A 22726-nucleotide genomic window follows, 5' to 3' on the forward strand; every position below is an offset into this window, starting at 1 on the left:
AGAAGCCGTTCAATTACTGGTTGCAGGGCACCATTTATGTATTTTGTCATTTATGTTTCTGCTGCATGCAATGCTTAATTTGAACCAGTGGTTGACGGTGGGGCCCACAGGCTCTCATTTTTGCAGACCGGCACTTATTTTCTTGCATCAGACATTTACTGAGAGCAAGAGAGGGGAAAATACACAAAAAGGAAAGAAGGAGGAAGAGAAAGAAAGAAAGAAAAACATTGCAAAGGGATAAAGCAGGAACCTGCAAGAGTTGCACTTTACAAATACTGACTAAGATACAGGGGGCGGGAGTGCCACGTGGTGGATTAGAGAGGCATGAGCTGGATTTAACACTACGAAGCCTTGGTGATTGGTGTACCACATTTAATAGCGCAGGCCACAGACATCCGAGCAGAGCTTTGGGAGCCCGCACTGATTCTTTTACAAAATAAGCACTGGCTGCATGTGGTTGGATGACGCCATAATGCTCTTAGAAGTCTTCAAAGCTTTGAGCCTGGCTTGCTTCCTGCTGCACAGTGCAGCGCACACTGCAGGCCTGCAAACCTCAAGCACTTCAGAGACAGGCACTTTGCTACAGGTGAACCTGATTTTGGGTGGTGCACTGCCAGTAAACAGAGTGCTCAGGAGTCCAGACAAAGTGTGCAAACAGCTGTTTAAAGCAGCACCGGCTGCGGGCTTCCGAGCAGACCTTTGGGCACCGGCACTCAATCTTTTACAAATTAAGCACTGATGGTGGTCCATCAGGAAGTGGGATTTTACCATTACTGCTGCAATGAAACCGAGTACTGGGGGTCTTAGCCTGATAACGGGGAATAATTGAAGCTTGTAAATGCATAGAAGATGCGAAGCCTAGAGAATATTTGTTAAAGGTAAAATACATTTTTATTTTGTGTATAGTAGCTCCCGTTGGCTGTGTCCAGCTGGCAGTACCTACTTTCAATCCCTGATTAGGCTAGGTTTAAAGACTGTAGTGGGTGAGAAATACGGAATTTGTGGGAATGTGCATGGAGAGTAGGCTGTACTCACTATCCACACCCTTTGCAAGTTGCTGCCGAGTTCAAAACTGAAAGGCAACAAGCATGTTATTAGCAAAAGGGGGTATATTTTAAATGCGGATAGTTGCTGTAAAACGTAGTTCAGTGACACTTTCCGTCACGCCTGCCACAATATGATGAAATGAACGCAACCATAAACTGAAGGGCCTGACTGCTGTCTGAGATTAGTGGCGCGGAGGGACGAAGACGAGAGGAGGAACGGAGGGAGAGCACGCAGGAGAAGCCGGAGAAAAAGGCATCTGGAAAGCAAACATCTCACGGAATAAACGGGGGTCAGAGCCGGACATCTCTCCGTATCCCAAATATTCATCTTGGTGTGCGCGCGCTTCCGAGACGTGCCCCGAGCTCTTTCTGGACATTGCTTTTCTCCCCAGTAATGCGCTTAATCAATAGTGCTATTAGCTTTCATTTTGCTACACAAGCAGTGCTGGGGGCGCTCTGGCTTTTTTTTTTAATAAGCCGGAGTTTCCTCCAGGCTGTTTAGTACTCATTGCTAAAAACCCTATTATTTCCCCTGCATTTTATGGATCTTAGATCTGTGTAGATGATAATAGTTAGGTTTCTATCGGGGGAATTTGCACAAGGAGAACCTTTTTTAAATGTTATTTGTATTTCCTTTCAATGAAAAAAAAAGCTGTTTAAAACCATTCTGGTCAAAATAAATATTTCTTTCTCTTCTCAAATACCATCGGGTAGCAAACATGCTGGTACATTTATTCGAAAATGCACAGAGTAATGTCATCTGCGCTGTCGTCCTGTGAGTTTTAATGGCATCATGGTAGGTAAAATAACGCAATATTTATTTTCGTAATCAAAATATCTACACTCCTGTCAGATACACGCATTTTCAACGCGCCGAGCAGAACAGGTGAATCAAGTGTCTACACTCTCAAATAACAGTTCTGTTTTTTTGCCGCTTTGAGTTCAACGAAGTTTTCAGAAGGGCCCGACCGGAAGTCCAATTGGCTTGCCATCTGTAAGGTCCCAAAGAGTCCGAGGTGTTCACCTTCTTCCTTCCGTGATCCCGCGGTCGAAATGAAATACGATCCCTGAGGAGTGCAGCAGTTTTTACAAGAAGTGGAATAACTCCATTTTTTACCTCATTAGATTGCACATCTGAGGCTGATCAGCCTTCGTGAAAAAGAAATTCAGAATTCACCAGGCACTTTTTCTTAGAAAATGTTTCTCTAGTGTTGAAAACATAACGGTATACAGCGGACATGGGTAACGAGATAAGTATAGGTGTCAGGTGTTCAACATGCAGTGGAAATAGTGTGCCAGGTGGGTGTTTGGGGTTTCCCCCTAGGCTGCTGGTGGCATCTGCACCCAGTGTGCCAGGTCCTAAACCGAAGAAGCTTCAGCGTACTCTACGCTGTCCCCACTAACTAATCCACTAAAACATTTTTCCATACATATTTTGTTTTTTACTATCTGTATTGTATTGTTTGAATTGTGTTTAGGGCTGTATATTAAACATTGCAAGCATTGGCCCTTTAGATGCGTATAACATGAGTAAAAAATAATGAAATATAAGAAACCGCCCGCACTCACCGTGAAGGGTAAGCCTGTACCCGTCCGCTCTTTTAATGCCGATGTATGTACAACGAAAAAAACGGTATATAATATATATATATATATATATATATATATAGCTTTTTTTAATGAGCTGTACTTAGCAATTGGGTTTAAGGTCGAAGAAAACCCTAATACACATTATTAAAGAACTAGCACGGGTACACCGAACTCGCTTCGCTCGAGCTGTCCCATCTCTTAGGAACAAGGGGCTGGGGTTACAGAGTCTATTGCGTTCGTTGCTTCTGCCTCCTGGTGCACCTCTCTGCTCAGTCTCCTGACCCACCCCCTGGCTCTGGAGGGACCCTTCTGCTCTGAGAACCACTGCTGGGTACAGATCTCGCTGCTTCCGCCTGTCTCCGTGTTCCTTCCTTAACATACCGGCTGCAGGCAGGGTGGATGCCTCCTCCAGGAACACCAGGGGAGCCCGCTCAGGATAGCAGCAGCCGGGGGTAGAGATCCCGAGTTCTAAATCTGGGGTCAAGTCACGAGCTGCCGGAGGAGTGGGATCATCATTGGAATCCCTGCAGTTGTATTCACTGTCTGAGACTGTAGCGCCCAGAAGAGTAACGGAGTGCACGTGCATCAGGAGACGACGATTGCAGAAGCAGATTGGGCTGCGGCTGTTGTTCCCTGTTCTGCAATGCACGGATTAGGGGTAAACAGTGCGAAATTCAGCTCTCGGCTCCTTTCACAAGGTTGACAAGAGCCACGTCGGAATTCTCAAAATATTCATAATTGGTGGTGCCGGACTTTTGGTACTCGTGGGGCCACTCTCTGTTTTTCCTGATTTCTGAGCTGACGAATGTAGTTATTGCAATGACGATAATAATGACAGAGTTGACCATAGAGTCCAACAAGGGATAAAACGAGGCAGCGGTAGGGGGGCGGGAACGGGAGCCGAGGCAGCGGTAGGTGGGCGGGAACGGGTTCGTGACACGGAGAGCGGGAGAGGGGGTGGAAACGGGCAAAAAAAAAAATGCACAAAAAAAAAAGCAAGCACTTACCTGGACTTCTTCCGGGTGCCTTCAATGCCGGAGCAGATTCGGGGGCGTTCCCGGCTTTTGGCTGACGTCGTGTGACGTCGGCAAAAGCCAAAGAATCTCGGGAACGCCCCCGAATCTGGTCCGGCATTGACGGACAGGCCCCTCGTCCAATGGCTAGCCTCCATTTATGGAGCTAGCCAATCGGAGGAGGGGGCGTTTACCCGACCCACACACACAACTCAAGAGGTTTTTTGGCACATGCGCAAAGCGCATCGCCAGGCAAAACCTAAAAAGAGCGAGAATAAAAGTGAGAAGAGTGAGAATGAAAGAGAGGAGAGCAAGAGAGAGAACAGCAAGAGAGAGAGAACAGCAAGAGAGAGAGAACAGCAAGCGAGAGAGAGACAAAACGGCAAGACTGGAAGAGAGACTGAAAGAAGCGAGAAAGAGAGGAGGGAGCAAGACTTAAGGAGACGGATATTAAACAGAACCACGAGAGAGAGAGAGCAGGAAAGAGACACGAGAGCGAAGCGGACTGCGCTTGTGCAACTAAGTCATTAAATAAATAAACAAGCACTGTCGAAGCGGACCACGCTTGTGCAACTAAGTAAATAAATAAACAAGTGTGGCCCAAGCGGACCGCCCTCGTGCGAGCTGGCTCAATATCCTGTGACTCAAATGTGTGCTTACACGAGATGAATGCGTCCTTCTGTAAACCGATGAAATATCTTCCACCTGCAACCATACTCAAGCAGACCGCCAGTACATGTACACACATGGGGCATGCAAAAGAAGACGAAAACAACAAGCATTGAATAAAAAAAATTAATAAAAACAAGCGTTGGCAAAGCAGACAAGTCTTCCGTGCTGAAAGTGAAACCAGCCCTCGGTATTTCTGTGGTGGGGGAGGGGGGGCGGGGGAGAGGCAAGCAGGGAACAAGTTAAACGAGGTCTGGCAGGGAACAGATGGCCTGGCCGTGAAGCAGGGGGCGGGGCAGCGCTGGGGAAGCCTGTGGGAGGGTGATTGATGACTGATGTGGGGAGGGAGGAGAGCCTTTTGCGAGCCTGCAGGAGAAATGCTGCTGATGCGCGTGCATGTTTAATCACGTGGTTCACGTGAACGGCATGAAAACCGCGGGGCTGAAAGCCCTTGGTTTGACGATGATTTTCGCCACTTGAATTCTCGCTCTGCTCGATGCGCTTGCGCACATCGATAGGTCGCAAGACCTAAAAATTGCGCTCACAAAGGGCCAGATTCTCAGAATCTGGCCCTTTGCGAGCCGATTTTCGTTTCATGAATCTGGCCGTATATCTTAAGGTGCTAATTCGCACGACTTTCAAAAGACATACTATGCTTTAATACTGGTATATATAGAAAGGGAAACACCGTTTTAAACATTGTTAGCTGACAAATTCAGTTTTTATTATCTATTGAATTATCCCTTACTGACTTAACTATACACAATATTTTCGAAAGTATTGGCTCACTTAACATTGGCATACAAGGTATATTGGAATTTATGTTTTAAGCATCGTTGTCTATTTTGTACATTTGATTACTATTTCAATTTTATAATGTAAATAGTATTGCAATGATTTTAATTAACAATGCAAATAAAGACTTACTTACTTACTTACCTGAGGAGGATACAGGGTAGGGGAAAGAGGAGTTAAGAACTACGGCTATCTAGGAGAGAAGACGCATGATGTTGCAATGCATAATACTTACTGCCACACTGTGGTCTACCAACGAGCAGCTTTCATATTATTGGCTGCTCCAATGCCATTATGTTAGCTTTTTAGGTGTGTTGTGTTAGTGCCATGCTCTACCTAGGATGGAGAAGGTTCTGATCACTGAAAGGTCCCTAGAGTCAGTCAGCCAATAATAGGCTCTTGAATGAGATGCAGCAGCAACTAATGCTGATTTGGAGGGCATCAATGGGCCTGTGACTATTAGGGATGATTTGACTGGAATTGGCATTTTTCTTTTTTTTCCGTGACAAATATTTATTTCAGGCTGGCTGTAACTCTCTGCTCTTTGAAGGGCTGGCTTGTATGGCAACTAACAAAAAAGGTGAAAATGTATGTGCATACCCCCTTAAGAATTTTGAAGAGATATGATACACTTTGGCTTGATACCCTTGTGTAGACCTCCAAATATGCCCATGTTGGTGGTTGCAGGGACATTTACCACAACAGTGACCACATTAACGAAACCTCAATGGCGCCATTCACATAACCTGGCAGATTTAATTATCATGCTCCAGTACTAACACTTTTGGTTCTATAGCCATGTTTAGGTCATGACAAAGTGACTGACTGCCATTACCTCAACATGGTGATCCATCCCAACATAGTGCTCTCACTCCATTTATGATGCCCACTCGGACTTAGAGCAAATCAGCAGTACAGAATAGGTTGCAGGACTGCAAGCATGCCAAGCAGGGTACAATAGGTTTGAGCTTGGTATCTTCCACTCTAAAGGTGTAATAGTTGAACAATGCTAAGATGAAACAATACTCACCATTTTTAGGCATGGACACATGTTGAACATAGGCAGTTGAACCATCCTCAAGCTGGATCACCTGGCCATCGATTAATTTTCCATCTGCAAACCATCATGAAATAAAATTGTATAAGTATATCTTTAAATAAAATACTGACTGATACCATTTTAATACAAAGCTAATATTTCTATTTATTTTAATTCTATGTAAAACAAAAGTCGCTGATTCCTCCGGTTAATCTGTAATGATACTTGTGAGAACATCTCTAGTGGCTATCAGCTCCTATTTACCCGGAATACCAACAAAGGAAAGGTTAATCATAGTTTCATTGGTTATAATCCACTTTATACCAGAGAACTGAGTGGAGAAACTGAGGGCCTGATTTACAAAGGTAAACTTACACATTTGGGTAAGTTTACAATTGTTTGCTTTTCACAGAGAGATTTATGAGCAGTATCTTTACAACTGTGGTGTTTCCACACATAAAAAGACCTATCTTTTTATGTGCGTAGACGTCACACTCATAAAGATACTACTTGTAAATTCCTTTGTGAATAGCAAACAATTGTAAATTTACACAAAATGTTAACTTTTTCTTTGTGAATCAGGCCCTGAATGTGGGCTATCTTAGAACCTATAGAAATCCTCACAAACTTTTTTGAAGAAGTGACAGGCGAACAAATCTCTAAGCCAGCTAAAAGATTACAAAACCTGTTAAACTGGGAATGTGCTCCATCAGCAAATCATCATTTAAAAAAAATTGGATAACCTTCTGCGGTCCTGTTATGACTGATACCCAACTTGCTGATTTACAACTAAGGGCCTGAGTACGATCCCGCTAGGAAGGCCTCCAGACGGGATCCGGAACAAGCAAATCCGATGTTTTTGACTGAAGCGTCTGCCATTCCAAACGACCAAGTACGATGCAAAGATCTTGTCCGCGTCGATCGAATCGTTTCCGAATCCGATCCTGTCAGTCAGACTCGTTCGCAGCCGAATCGTGCCACGCAATGGAGCCGGCTTCTCAACGAGCGAGTACGAAGCACGATTCAGACAGCCGTATCGACTCGGTCTCAGCGAGACGGTTCCTGTGGGAATCGGACTATGGGAGGGGGGGGCTGTAGGCGGCCCCCCTTCACCCAGTGCCCTCCGACTAGGTCCTTTGGGGGTACCCATGGGTCCCCCCTTGAGGAACACATTCTGCCAGGAAAGACCCTGACCTGAGTCGTTCAGAGGGCTTTCCTAGCGAGATCGTACTTGGGCCTTTAGTCTATATACCTTCTAGTACACAAACATAACAACTGTTTCCTAGCTGCTGACCATGTAGGTTACACAGTAAATCAAACCTGACTGATGTACAATTCAGCCAGGACCAATTTTAATTCAAAATAACACCATTAATATACATGAATAGCAGTTTCTTAGCTTTGCTACACAGTCCTTCAAACCACCACCAGATAGTTACTGAACAGATCTTGCAGAATCACTTGAACCAAAGGAACTAATGCATACCTTAGGGGTGGGAGGAAAGGATGTGAAAGAGGTACTCCACTGCATCAATAGCAATAAATATCAGGGCTAATCATAGAACACCTGGGTGGCACATTTTCTTACAAAGAAAAAAAGCTATGAAAAGTAGTAAAATTCATATTTTTAAAAAACAAGACATCTTTTCTTCTTCCTCCCATAGCCATAAACATCAAGAAGATTACTGGGAATCTAGAGCAGAGGTTCTTAACCTTTTTGATTTCTGTGGACCCTAACTTAATCTTTACTGGAAACTGGGGACCCCCACTGAATCATTATTGGAATCCAAGGACCCCCACTGAGTCATCATTGGAACCCAGTGAGTACACCTTAAGTAATTTCAATGATTTGAATCTCAAAACAATAGTTAAATTTACAGAAACAGGCATTCATCAGACAAATAAACACATTGTTCAATATTTGATTTAATTCACAAATCAATGTAAGAAATCTAAATTTTCATTTAAAATTGGAAGGTTGCGACTTTTCTAAATTTAACTGAGGCTATCTATCGTCCATACTATATTCTGTTTGATGCATTTGCTCTTCACCCACAAATCAAATTGAGAACACAAATTAAAATTTACATTTTCTTCTTTATGTACATACACTTTATTAATAAGATAACATTAATATTATGTATTACTAATACTTAACATTAGTAATATTATGTAATTTTCAAAGCCATTGCGGATCTCCAAAATAGGCATCGCGGAACCCCAACCCCAGACTAAGAACCACCGTTCTAGAGGCTGAACTTAATTCCAATCCTCTCTTTAGTAAACACATAATCTAATAATTTAATGGGAAAAGGCTTTCTGACCCTTGGGAATTGAATTAGACCGCAGAATGTATACCTTTGTGTTGCTCTTAGGGCAATCAGAAAGATGGCTGAACTGAACACCTAGAAAAAACCTTACTAAAGATCCTCAACCTAAAATTTTAAAAGCTGTTTGAAATAGGAAAGTCCCACCCCTTCCTGCTAGATGAAACACGGGAGTAGAGTGTTTATTAGAAGAGACTGTTTGCAAACTAGACACATAAATACCACCAAGGAGTTCAGAGGGCCCATGTCAATGGCTACAGGACTAAACAAGTGTATTTCCTTCAGAAGCTTTTCTTGTTAAACAGTGGGGATGTGAAGCCTCTAAATGGCAAATATATCAGACTCGACACAGCATATGGCATTGCAAATCTTGAGTCCTTCAATTCAACTAGCTCCAGGCTGTATGCGTTTATGGTCCCATTTGACAATCTTTACAGCACCTGCAACAGGAACACTGACTGGGCAATTAGTATGCTTAATCTATTGCAATAGGTACGTCACATTAACATATGGATAACTACTGATCTTGAAGCCCCATAGTCAGAATTAACTGAAATGAGCTCGTGAGTATCGTACTGCTACACAAACAATGGCCAATGTTTTGTAAGTGTTCTACGTCTGTGGCTGTCTGTACTAAGTTTGAAAAGATACACTATAGAAATAAGGTAGCCCAGTATTAGCTCCACAAACCTGACTTTATGAATGGGAAACCCAGATAAATAATCTCACAGCATGCTTATTAAAGAAGATTTCCTCCATCTTGTAAATCATTCTTAGTCAGTATCACTATAGATTTAAGTGACACAGTATTTTAGGCACTAACTAAAATTATCAAACTGCAAATTCAGTAAACAACTGCAGTATATGTAAAGGCCCTTGTAATAGTTAACCCCTTCAGTGCTTTGGACGGCCCCCGGCCATCATAAGTCACGATGGGCGTGTGCGGAGGACGACCGGGGGCCGTCCGAATCCCACCCACTCTCTAAATCGCCTGCACAGGGAGAAAATTGGCACAGCGCTGAAGGGGTTAAACGTAAGGTTCTTATGTGTTTTCTGGGAATAGCACTAATGACCATTAAGCAATTGGTGATCAGTTTCCACAATCAATTCAACAACAGATTTGACACCTAATGTATCAAATGATGAAAGTACTTAATGTGAGTGACGGCCTTCACTTAAGTTGGATGGGTTTATTAAAACACCGATATACCTAATTTGTATAGAAATTTCATACATTGTAAATCACAGCAATTTTGTAAACACTTGGGGCATGATTACGATGTCGGTCGGAGTTGCCTCAAACCGACACCGTTTCGGTGGAGAAACTGCCCGGCCATAGGTCGGAAGTTCCACACACCGAATTATGATCCGACTGTACATAGTGTGATCGGAAGCTCCCATTTCTCAATGGGAGCTTGTGAAGTGGACGGAAACTGCCTGCAGCACAAGCTCCCATTTAGAAATGGGAGTTTGTGAACATCCCTGCACCGGTTCAGGGATGTTTAGGAGGGCACCCTAGGTGCCCCCATGCCCAGATGCAGAGGGCCATGAGGGAAGGGAACTTTGCTTGGGGCCCCAAATGTCGCTTTCGGACAGCCTTTCCATGTTGGAAAGGCCGACTTGGAAAGGCTGTCAGAAACCAACATCATACTCCCAACGGCAGAAACGCTGTCCTTAAGGGATTATGAGGAGTTTTCGACTGACCAACTAGCTCTAGGAGCCCGTCGGAAAGCATTGGCCGGTCCCTCTAACTGCTGCCGTCGACCGCATGCATCTTATTGCTTGGGTCAGACCGCAGCAGTAGATGCAGGTCAGACTGCACCCCACACGCCGTCGGCTGCAGTCCGAACTGCATCGTCATGAGGCCCGATCATCCAGCTCTTCCTTTTCAGCTGATGCTTTATTAATTCATGCATCAATAAAGAGGCAGCAGAGCAGATTTCTAACATTATGATGATATTCTAAAGGGGGGGCGAGGCTAGCCGCTGAACCTGGCTAACGTTCTGTAGCGGAGCTCCGGGACTAGACCAAACAATCCAGCAGTTATCAGCAATGTTGGGGGGACATCCAAGGCTACACCACGCCCCACTACATGTAGAAATTGTGTAGAATGCTGTTGGCGGTGTGGGGTGCCCGCTCGGTGCCATCATTTGAATCGACACACGCAGCAAGGGCGGCAGGAGTTGAGCGTGGTGTGAGAGCCTGATCCCGGCAGGATGAAGCAGATTGCGGCGGCCCAGAAGACCTGCGAACCACTGCCCTGAGAGGCCTTGAAACAGCTTGAGGTAACTGAGGCGCCCGTGCTGCATGGACACGCTGAGCCACCGCCTGGAGGTGGTGGCAGGGTGGCTACACTGAAACACTCTGCTGGAGGACACCTCAATCCCAGCGCCTTGAGACCCTCTGGGTGAGTAGTGCGCTATACAAATTTTTTAACTTGAACTTGAACTTGAACTGTGGCCACAACACTCGGAGGTGCGGTCTGCGCTGGGGTCGGGCGGGGCATACCTGGTGAGTGCGGCCTTCCCCCCACCCACCCCCTTTTCAAAGTGACTCCACCATCGGTTCCACATAGGCCGCAGTGGAGGACACACCTCCGAGGGAGCGACACTGAGCCCTGGCACAGTGTGGAGCCCGCACCATATGCACCGGCAGTGCAATCTGCGGGGTGGGTGCCTTGCCGCTGAACCAGTGGAAGCGAATCAGATAATAAGCGGTGCGCAGCCATAGACCAGGACTGTTTGGGGGCACTTTGCACTGCTGCAGACTTGGCGCACCTAGGCCTACCCAGCGAGGACGTGATAAGTCATCTGCGATGGCCACAAGCGGGAGTGTGGCCTAGCTTGAGCCTCTTTTCTCTTCCCGCCCTGGCTGCTGAAACTAGACGCACCAGCAAGCTTTGTTGTTTATGGCACCTTCCTGACTGTGCGGGACCAGCTCTAAGCTTCTGAGTGACCGTATGATAAAGGGACTGCTGCTGCCCGCAGGCATAAGCCACATGCTGCGATAACTGTTGACTGGGACATGGAGTGCTAAAGGCTGCCCTGTTCCGACCCGGGTGGCCTGTCCCTCTGGCTTGAGAATGTGGTGCCATATTGATGGGATCTCTAGGAGTGTGGCGCTAGCTGTGTGAGCTGGTTGAAGCAGCGTCGCACCTGCATCGTAGCTCGCCTGGCTCTATTGAGGGGTACCTAGAGCACTGTCTTTGCAAGAGGATGCTCTGACTGCCGGGTCGACACTGGATCCCCAGACCCGGTCTTGCACTGTCTCCAGCTGGTGCCCCGATATCAATGTGCCTGACTCTGCTTGCCTACAGTGACGCAGGGGAGCGGGTGAGCCCTTCAGGAACGCCCGTGCTGTGATTGCGTGGTGCCTCTAGTGCACCTACTGGCGGGGGTACTACAGGCCATTGGCTCCAGTGTACTACAGCGGTGGCTGGTTCTACTCAGACATGAGTCCCTTTCTTACTGCACCATCAGGATTCAAGCAAGCCGGGCCGAAGACAGCTGAAATGCCAGAATCCGGTCCCCGGTAGCTTGTCTCCTTTCTGGTGAAGAATTGGCTTAGTAGTTTAGTCTGCCCTGTTCCCATGATGCACTGGGCCAGGGACAGACTGATTTGCATATAGCCAGGTTCTGAGCTGGGATGGTGCAGTGAGATAAATAACGGTGATGGATCAAGCCCTGATCTTTGGACAGGGTAAGAGTGGTCTGCTTTATTTAGACACTATGTTCATCACCACCCCCTCTTCTGAATCGTTTTTGGCCACTATAGGTGTGGCAGGGTATACTCAGACATGAGTCCCTTTATCACTGCACCATCAGGATTCAAGCAAGCCGGGCCGAAGACGGCTGAAATGCCAGAAACCGGTCCCCGGTAGCTTGTCTCCTTTCTGGTGAAGAATTGGCTTGGTAGTTTAGTCTGCCCTGTTCCCATGATGCACTGGGCCAGGGACAGACTGATTTGCATATAGCCAGGTTCTGAGCTGGGATGGTGCAGTGAGATAAATAACGGTGATGGATCAAGCCCTGATCTTTGGACTGGGTAAGAGTGGTCTGCTTAATTCAGACACTCTGTTCATCACCACCCCCTTTTCTGAATCGTTTTTGGCCACTATAGGTGTGGCAGGGTATACTCAGACATGAGTCCCTTTCTCACTGCACCATCAGGATTCAAGCAAGCCGGGCCGAAGACGGCTGAAATGCCAGAAACCGGTCCCCGGTAGCTTGTCTCCTTTCTGGTGAAGAATTGGCTTGGTAGTTTAGTCTGCCCTGTTCCCATGATGCACTGGGCCAGGGACAGACTGATTTGCATATAGCCAGGTTCTGAGCTGGGATGGTGCAGTGAGATAAATAACGGTGATGGATCAAGCCCTGATCTTTGGACTGGGTAAGAGTGGTCTGCTTAATTCAGACACTCTGTTCATCACCACCCCCTTTTTCTGAATCGTTTTTGGCCACTATAGGTGTGGCAGGGTATACTCAGACATGAGTCCCTTTCTCACTGCACCATCAGGATTCAAGCAAGCCGGGCCGAAGATGGCTGAAATGCCAGAAACCGGTCCCCGGTAGCTTGTCTCCTTTCTGGTGAAGAATTGGCTTGGTAGTTTAGTCTGCCCTGTTCCCATGATGCACTGGGCCAGGGACAGACTGATTATAGCCAGGTTCTGAGCTGGGATGGTGCAGTGAGATAAATAACGGTGATGGATCAAGCCCTGATCTTTGGACTGGGTAAGAGTGGTCTGCTTAATTCAGACACTCTGTTCATCACCACCCCCTTTTCTGAATGGTTCTAGTCAGCAGCACACGATGGGGTGCACTAAAGTGAAACAGCCAGAGCTAGTCTACTCTGGCCCAACGCAGCATTAGGACACAGAGAGTACCACCCAGCTGCCCCTTACGGGCAGCGTCCCACCAATAAACATGGAGGCTGCCCCAAGCAAACTTGACCTAATATCGCAAGAGTTTGGGAGTCGCGGGAGCAGCAAATAGGCTCATTAACAACTGGCTTTAGCTGCTCAAGGCAGACCACGTCGAGATGGCCAATACAGTGAAAAGCAACAAATTACTTATTGCAGAAATGCCCCCGCAGCACAAGAACCACGCATGTCAGACAGCACAACTACAGCCCCAGGTGTCAAGTCTAGAGGACAGAGTTGAAGACACGGAGGGCCAGTCACTAAGAAATAACGTCTGCATAGTTGGCCTGCCAGGACGATGTGAGGGTCCAATGTCACTCGCTTTGTGGAACAATGGCTGAGGGAGCAAGTAGCTCCGGAAGGGCTGTCTGATCTCTTCTGTGTTGATAGCGCACACAGGATCCCCACGAGAAAACCGTTTGCGGGTGCTTCCCCTCGTCCAATGATTGCCTGGATACTTAATTATAAAGTTCAGGACACCTTGCTCCGCATTGCCATGGAGAAGTCCCTTATCCTGTATGAAAACAATAAGATCTCATTGTATCCAGACTTCACAATCCTGGTTCAGCACCAGAGGGCCTCCTACCAAGCAGAAAAAAAGAAACTCAGGGCTCTGAATCTTAAGTACGCTTTGTTGTTTCCCGTCTGCTTGAAGATCATGCATGAGCAAAAATCATACTTCTTTGACAGCCCGGAAGAAGTAGCCGATTGGTTAGAAGTGACATTCCCATCACACACATCAGAGAAATCGACGCAAAGCACAAACCTTGAATCACAAGCAGCGGCAAGTGTGAGAATGTGCCACACTAAATCAAATCGCAAACTCTCTGCCAAAAGCCCATCCCCGGAACAGGTCTTGGAGGGCCGGGAGGTGGCGCGTCTCACTGCGGTGACCTTCAGAGACCGCAACCCCCTCTCCTCGGCGGAGTCCTCAGAGGCCACTAATATGCAATCGGATTGAGAGAACAGCCATGCTCTGTTCCCTTCCATCACTCCACAAACTGTGAATGATTACCTGGGTTAGTGCCTCACCCGGAGCAACCTGGTAGGCCTGGCATTACCCAGTGGTGTACGAATCCCCATTCCCCCAACATCTTCATAACCCTTGTAAGCGTTGTATGTTTACAGAGTTGAGTTTATTGTTTGTCCAGCACTGTTCAGGGCTTAGACCTAGTATTGGGTGATAACATGGATTATTGTTCATCTGGCTCACCCTCCTTTACAAAGCGTACAGCACACTATCCCCACAAGGCGGCAGGACTCAGAGCTTTGTACAACCACCCAAGGCCACATACAATACAATAATCACCTGGAATGTTAGAGCGTTGGGCTCTGTGCATAAACGGCACACAATACTTGCGCAGGTAAATAGACGGAAGGCGCAGTTCACCTTGATGCAGGCGAAGCACCTTACCAATTCTGAGGGTTGGTCGCTGGGGGACGTCTAGTGCTTTAAAAACCAAAGCAATCGAGAAAACTCATTCTACTTACCTTCCCACTTCTTCCACACGAGGCTACACAGGGAACTCTGCTCCCTTTCCCTCACAACTCAGTTTACACATGCCACATACTTAGGGAAGACTTTTTCTGATCACAACTCACTCGAGCTCACATTATCATGGGGGAGAGTCCCTACACCAGTCTCCACTTGGAAGTTACGGCCACAGACGTAGGAAGATGCTGTCTTCCGTGACACTATGGCCACAGCCATCTCTAATTATTTCGCCAAAAATACCAATTCTTCGTGCCTCATAGAATGGGAAGCATTCAAGACCGTTGTGAGGGGTACTGCTATCAGTGCCACTGTAGGGGCCCGACAAGAGGTACATAAACACCTTAAGTCCGTAGAAGACACACTGAATAAACTAGAGCAATAAACTGTTTACGACCTCACTAAAAGTGGGGAGGGTGTTACAGGAGGCACATATACAGCACTCAAAGTTACTAGTGCGCCTCCATATAATAGATCACCAGTCCTATACCCAGCTCAAACATACAGAGGTATATAAATCAAGCGTGCTTCTTGCACAGCAGCTGCGCGACGCACCGCCCCCGCCCCTATACATAAGATAGTCTTACCCAGTGGCACAACAGTGAACACACAACAAGACATTAATTCGGCCTTTTGCAAACACTACGAGACACTGTATAGGGCCCCTGAGGGGACTGGTGTAGAATCAATAGAATCTTTCCTGCGTGACTTCTGCTGTCCCAATCTACCTCAGGCAGACCAAAAGGACTTGGCTGGTCCTATCTCTATTAAGGAGGCCATCCGGTAACTCCCACGCAACAAAGCACCATGGTTAGATGGCATACCAGCAGAAATTTATGACACTTTCTCTGACAAATGAGTCCTTCTCTTAGAGCCCCTATATCAATTAGTCCTAGATGCTGGGAGCCTCCCCCTACCACAATTCAGGCTCTGGTTACTTCCCTTCCTAAGCCTGGCAGGGATCCCTCGGACATGTCGGGATACCGACCGCTGTCACTGTTAAATACCATATATAAGATCCTAAGCATAATTTTAGTCCTTCGGCTGCTCCCTTTTCTTCCACAATTTATCCACACAGATCAAAGTGGCTTTGTTCCGTCTCGTAGCACCTCCCTGAACATCAGGCGTTTCTACCACATCCTGGAAGCTGGGTGCCGTGTGCGGCTCCCTCGACTAGCGTCAGGCCTTTGACACCCTTAGCTGGGAATACATGCTACTCGTCCTTGGTATCTTTGGCCTCTCCCCTGCGTTTGTGCATTGGGTCAAGTTACTAAACACTGCACCCATGGCACGAGCCCTTACAGGAGTGTATGTCTCGCAGCCTTCCCCAGTGTGCAGAGGCACACGGCAGGGCTGCCCTCTGTCGCTCTTGCTATTTGTGCTGGCGCTTGAACCCCTCGATTATCAGGCCCTGGAAGGCGGCAGCGATGAAAGGTATTCAGGTCGGTAACACTGCACATGTATTATCAGCATATGCAGACGATCTCATCTTATATGTCATGACCTTGAGGGTAACCTGAAGCCTATACCGCGGATTTTTAATTCGTTTGAACACATTCGGGCATTGCCATAAACGAGAATAAATCCCACACATTCTTTTTTCACCCAGGAGAGCACCCGGAGGCCATTAGATTTGGGCTGCTCTCTCTTCCGGTAGCGCCAACTACCTTCAAATACTTTAGCAAGCCCTGACACGCATATTTTCCAGCCCTGAAGAAGCAGCGGGTCTCTTGTCCCGATCGACGAAACACGTGTTGGGTGGAGTTTTCATCAACAAGAAATCATTAAAACGATTAATTTATGATATGTTTTGTTTCCTCAATGTAAGTTATCTACTTGTTACAGTGTATATATGTGTGCCAGGGCTTGCTAAAAATTAGTGTACAGATCTGTGGATCTGAACTGTGGGGTTTTGGATGCTTACCCCCTCCCTGGGCACCTTTGATCAAAATTCAGCAATAAAAGAATATACACCGAAAAGATAGAGCGCCATTTTCACCCAGGGCACAATCATCCCAACATGTTTACCTTCAAATACGTCGGCAACCAAATAAATAGAACCCCACAAGAATTACTGGATGGCAACCTGATGAGGGCAATCAAGGCACTCTGCACCCAAATCTCTTTTTGGGTATCATTGCCCCTCTTCGTGGCGGGCAGAATAGCTATCTCCAAGATGGTCATTCTCCTGCATCTGCTGTATTTTTTTTTACAAATCTTCCAGTAATGATCCCACCCTCTTTTTTCAAGACTCTAGACACAGTCTTATCAGAACTGATGTGGGGGAAGGGCTGTAAAAGGGTAGGTCTGGCCAAGCTGCAGCTGGGGACGGACAGAGCGGGCATGGAGGCACCGGACTTCTGTAAGTACTGCATTTCAAGCCAACTGCAATGGCTTTCACACTGGCTGGTGAGGCGTAACCTGCATGAATTGGGCTATACAGCACAATCCCTGGCCCGAGACGCTCTCCACGTCTTACTGCTACCTCAGAGTAGGATTCCGCCTGTGGCCGCTCTACTGCTTCGAATAGCTCTAGCCTACTGGAGAAGAGCACTACAATATACAAACCAGCGGCTCCCCTAGGCCCCTAACACTGCTTGGAATCCCCACACCCACTGGGTTGGTCACTAGGCGGAGCATACATAACTGGACAAGTGAGGTTGTCTCCACAGAAGGGGCACTATTCGCGGAGGGTGTGTTGATGCACCACAAGAACTTTGCCCGGGTGCAGGGAGTTCTGCACTCCCTTTTAATCCAACATGCAGCTATCGTCAAATATGTGAAAAAGCACTGGGTGAAGGAAGGTGTGGAGCCTCTGACTCACAAGCTGTGTATGCTGTATACCTGATGGAGGACGGTCGCCATCTGATGAGGTGGCTATACGGAGGTATCCCCACGCATGCAGAGATCCCCCTCACAACACTTAGAGAAAAGTGGGCTAGAGATCTGGCCATGGACCTTTCAGACAAGAATTGGGTCTCTCTCCTGGAATACCTTAAGAGGGTGTCCCGTAATGCCAAATTTAAGTTTATACAGTACATGATCCTCCACAGCGCCTACCTTACTCCACATCGCTTAAAGCGCCTACTTTACTCCACATCGCTTAAACCGCAGGTATCCAACGGAACAGGAACACTGCCCAAGATGCCATGCAGACAACGCTGACCTACTAGACATGACGTGGATGTGCCAGCACCTGGTTATCTTTTGGGCCAAGGTCACACATATATTAGGAACTGTGACAGGGATCTCTAACTGGGACACAGCAGAACCGTGCATACTGGGGCTGGGTCGTTGCTCTAAGACACAGAAAGTACAGCTCAGGGTCGCAGAAATGCCTTAATTATTGCGAAGCACTCCATCACTTTGAGGTGGATATCAGCCTTTCCCCCAACAGTCAATTTACTGGCATAAAGAGGTGCTTAGGTGGGGAATTGCAGAGAGTGCAGTTATCCGTAGGAGGAATAGAGGGGGCTCATCTCCATGGAATGGGATCTGATGCTGGAAACTCTTAAAACCACCGACCCCCTTAACACTATAACACACACTAGGGCGCGAGCTCCCCCTCAGCTTACAGCTGTGGATTGCGCCCTCGTGCCCTCACTGTGCAGGGCTTTCCGAGGGTAACTGCACACATTCCATTTGAAAGGAAGATACCATGCAGATAGAGCTGCGTTCTTGGCTCGTACGGGCTTATCTTGGGGTGAGCCAGATGGGCGAGGTGGGGGGTGGATTGGAGTTGTTGAATGTTGTGACTGAGTTTGTTGGCTATTTGCCTGCAATAGATACATGGTCCTGATTCGTACTAGAATATCAAGATCTCATATTGGCATGCTGCTCCTATCTGGTTTGTAACCTGTACGCATGGAGATGTCTATGTTACCCTGCACCTTGCGGGGTTAATTGTGTACCTTTTGTATCAAGAATTGTATGAGGCTCTACGCATTGAAAAAAATAATAAAGTATGTAAAAAAGAAATTATGACATACTAAAGGTAATGCGGGCTCTCTTGTACCTTGCAGTCCACCTATAGTTTATGTATAACAAAAAACAATGCAACATACCCCTGAGGTAGATTTCTTCTACCAAGGAAGAATGTATGAAACAACTTTGAAATGAGCCTAGGTTGTTTGTGTCCTTAAAACAGAATAGGCCTCGTAGCCTACATTACCATATGCAAAAAGCCACGTTGAACAAACATGATTCTATTTTGCTTTTATACTCTGTACAGCTTCTTTGTACAATTGTAATTTCCCAACATAGGGATAGCTTACAGATTGGTGAGATATCCTTTTCAGACCAACAAATAACTGTACACATTTTGGAAGCCTAAAAGAGAACACTGCTATAGTTTATTTTTGTATCTTGTCATTTATATAAAAATTGACTTAACATACGCAGATCTGAAAACAATTAAGCCAGGTACGGTAGGCAATTTCGGAAATACTGCACATGAAATGATTTAGGTATTTTGCCACAACACTAGACTGTTCGATAAATGTCACTGTCTTGATTCCTCCCATAACCCCACACATTGTACATGCATAACCTCCTTGAATTTTAAATGCAGGTGATGGTTTAGTGAGACTTCAAGAGCCAAGCTGCTAATGGAGTGAAATGGGGCATCGCTGAAAATCCGTTGCTTGAGCCCGGTCAAAGAATAGGGTGTCAAATAACAGATTTCATGAGAAGCCTGCAACCGGTGTAATAGATAGAAACTACACCATTTATGCTTCAAAATGGTTATGAAAATAATTGTGTCTCTTAGCTGAGTTTCTGAAACGCCTTGTTGCTTCACATGCAAGAAGGAAAAACACAGATATATAACTGATCGACTAATTAAAAGAGTTTACTCATGAAATTATTTCTCTGGAACCAAGGGTATGAGTGTTTGTAATTTCTGTCAAGGTGAAAAAAAAGTCCAGATCAAGAGTTCTCTAAACTAGGGAGGGTGTGTGCTAGGGATGCTTGCCCTCACATTCACCTGAGGTAAATCAATCCTTATATTGAGTCTACTTTCATTATTTTATTTGCTTGGAGGATGACCTACCACCAAAAGAAACATTTTAATTTCTATAACTAGAAATGTAGTCCTCCATTGGAAGGATATGACACAAATACCCCACTATTTTCCAATACTGAAAGTTGCTATAGAGTGGTCTCTTAACATCCTGAGTGACCTCTGCATGATCATACAAACGACCCCATGGTTTGTCTGATTGCTCGGAGTTCCAGCAGGGAATTCCACAGTAATGGTTCACTATTGCACCTTCAGTTCCTATGGAGGGTGACGCTATGTTTTCAGAAATACAGCCTACCTCACTGCCCACTGATATTCTTTTCATGGCAAGAGTATGCATTTTCATAGGTTGCTTTGCAGACGTGAACAGGTGAATAGTTCAAGAGTACATGAAGCTCAGAAAGGTATGCACCCAAGCATAAATTAGATATGTGTGTTATGGGTTAAACTAATCGATTGGAGAAACTACTTCATTTATGTTTCTCAGTATGTATGATGATAACTAAAGATTGCAAATATTTAGTTGGCAATTGGATTAAAAGCCTGGACATTTGTAGATCAACAAGTATCATGGAGGCATGGCAGGATTCTATTAAAAGAGTCAAAGGATTCCCTTACAAAATGCCAATCATCCAGCAAGGATAAACGTGCAACCCTGCATTCTAAAATGTGCTTTATCCACTTGCAATTCTTGCTGAAAACTCTAAGGAAGACCTGAAACTATGAACCGAAAATTCCTATAATTGGCTATAAATGTTAATATAGAAAACGGCAACATAATAATTCACATAGCAGAAGGAGTTGCACTTTTTAATTTTAAAGAATTAGGGACTTTTAACAGCATCAAAATTAGTTTAATCTTTCTGAGATCCAATACAGCCAAAATGTTTTATGTCGGTACAAGATATCAGGTATTCTCATGGTGTTATATTCTGGTGGCCTGGCCACTATTTATCCTTCCTGCAAAAACAATCTATTTTTGTGAATGATCTCTGCAGGTTTGATTATGGATTAGAACTTTGAGACAGGGGAAATGTCAGTGAAATTTGAGTAACCTGCAAGCTATGATCTGTTTAAAGTATTAACAAACTCAATGTTTCTTTTTGGGGCACATGCATGAAAGGAAAACCCGGTCGCAAACGGGCAGATTCTCAGAATCTGCCCCTTTGCGTCCAGTATTTTTAGGTCTCGCCTGAGACAGCGCATGTGCTGTCTCTTCGACACATTTAGTAAGTGGCTTTTAAAAGTGCCACCAGAGGCTTCTGCTGGCTTACTGCTTGTGTTCACGAGCTCGTGCACGAGCACAGCTGCCATCCGTGGTTTTATTGCTGTAATCAGGCTCCTCTACATGCACTACCCCCCTCCCTTTTCCCCCTTCCTCCTGGTCAGCTTCATTTGTGTCTTCTAGCTGTGAATCATGCTCCTCTGCTCGTACTCCCCCCTCCCTTTTCCCCCTCCCTCTTCATCAGTTTAATTTGTGTTTTATCACTGTGAATGCTCCTGCTTTCACCAGGTACACAAACCATCAGTCGTCAGTGCATGCTTTCACCAGGCACACACACCACCAGCCGTCAGTGCACGCTTCCACCAGGCACACACACCACCAGCCATCAGTGCACGCTTCCACCAGGCACACACACCACCAGCCGTCAGTGCACGCTTCCACCAGGCACACACACCACTAGCCGTCAGTGCACACTTCCACCAGACACACACATCACCAGCCATCAGTGCACGCTTCCACCAGGCACACAGCACCAGCCGTCAGTGCACGCTTCCACCAGGCACACACACCACCAGCCGTCAGTGCACGCTTCCACCAGGCACACACACCACCAGCCGTCAGTGCACGCTTCCACCAGGCACACACACCAGCCGTCAGTGCACGCTCCCACCAGGCACACACACCACCAGCCGTCACACACTACCAGTCATTGGTGCACGCCTCCACCAGGCACACACCACCAGCCGTCAGTGCACGCTTTTACCAGCCACACACACACCACCAGCCATCGGTGCACGCTTTCACCGGGCACATGCACCACCAGCCGTCAGTGCACGATTTCACCAGGCACACTCCACCAGCCGTCAGTGCACGCTTCCTCCAGGGACACACACCACCAGCCGTCAGTGCACGCTTCCACCAGGCACACACACCACCAGCCGTCAGTGCACGCTTCCACCAGGCACACACCACCAGCCGTCAGTGCACACTTTCACCGGGCACACACACCACCAGTCGTCAGTGCACGCTTCCACTAGGCACACACACCACCAGCCTTCAGTGCACGCTTCCACCAGGCACACACACCACCAGCCGTCAGTGCGCGCTTCCAACAGGCACACACACCACCAGCCATCAGTGCACGCTTCCACCAGGCACACACACCACCAGCCGTTACTGCACGCTTCCACCAGGCAAACACACCACTAGCCGTCAGTGCACACTTCCACCAAGTACACACCACCAGACATCAGTGCACGCTTCCACCAGGCAAACACACACCACCAGCTGTCAGTGGACGCTTCCACCAGGCACACACACCACCAACCATCAGTGCACGCTTCCACCAGGCACACACCACCAACAGTCAGTGCACACTTTCACCAGGCACACACCCACCACCAGCCGTCAGTGCACGCTTTCACCAGGCACACACACCACCAGCGTCAGTGCACGCTTCCACCAGGCACACACACCACCAGCCATCAGTGCACGCTTCCACCAGGCACACACAACACCAGCCGTCAGTGCACGCTTCCACCAGGCACACACACCACTTGCCGTCAGTGCACACTTCCACCAGACACACACAT

The 22726-nt window shown here is 46.9% G+C and overlaps 1 protein-coding gene across 1 annotated transcript in view; it reads right to left on the reverse strand.

Annotated features, from left to right (window-relative positions):
• The window catches only part of ZNF143 (zinc finger protein 143), a 415284-nt gene that overhangs the window by 197142 nt on the left and 195416 nt on the right, over nt 1-22726 (reverse strand). The window contains exon 4 of the mRNA XM_086955969.1: nt 6144-6227. Within this exon, the coding sequence (XP_086812095.1) occupies nt 6144-6227 (84 nt within the window). The remainder of the gene's footprint in view (nt 1-6143; nt 6228-22726) is intronic.

Source organism: Lissotriton vulgaris, chromosome 2_1 (assembly GCF_964263255.1).
Source record: "Lissotriton vulgaris chromosome 2_1, aLisVul1.2, whole genome shotgun sequence".
Taxonomy (NCBI): Eukaryota; Metazoa; Chordata; class Amphibia; order Caudata; family Salamandridae; genus Lissotriton; species Lissotriton vulgaris.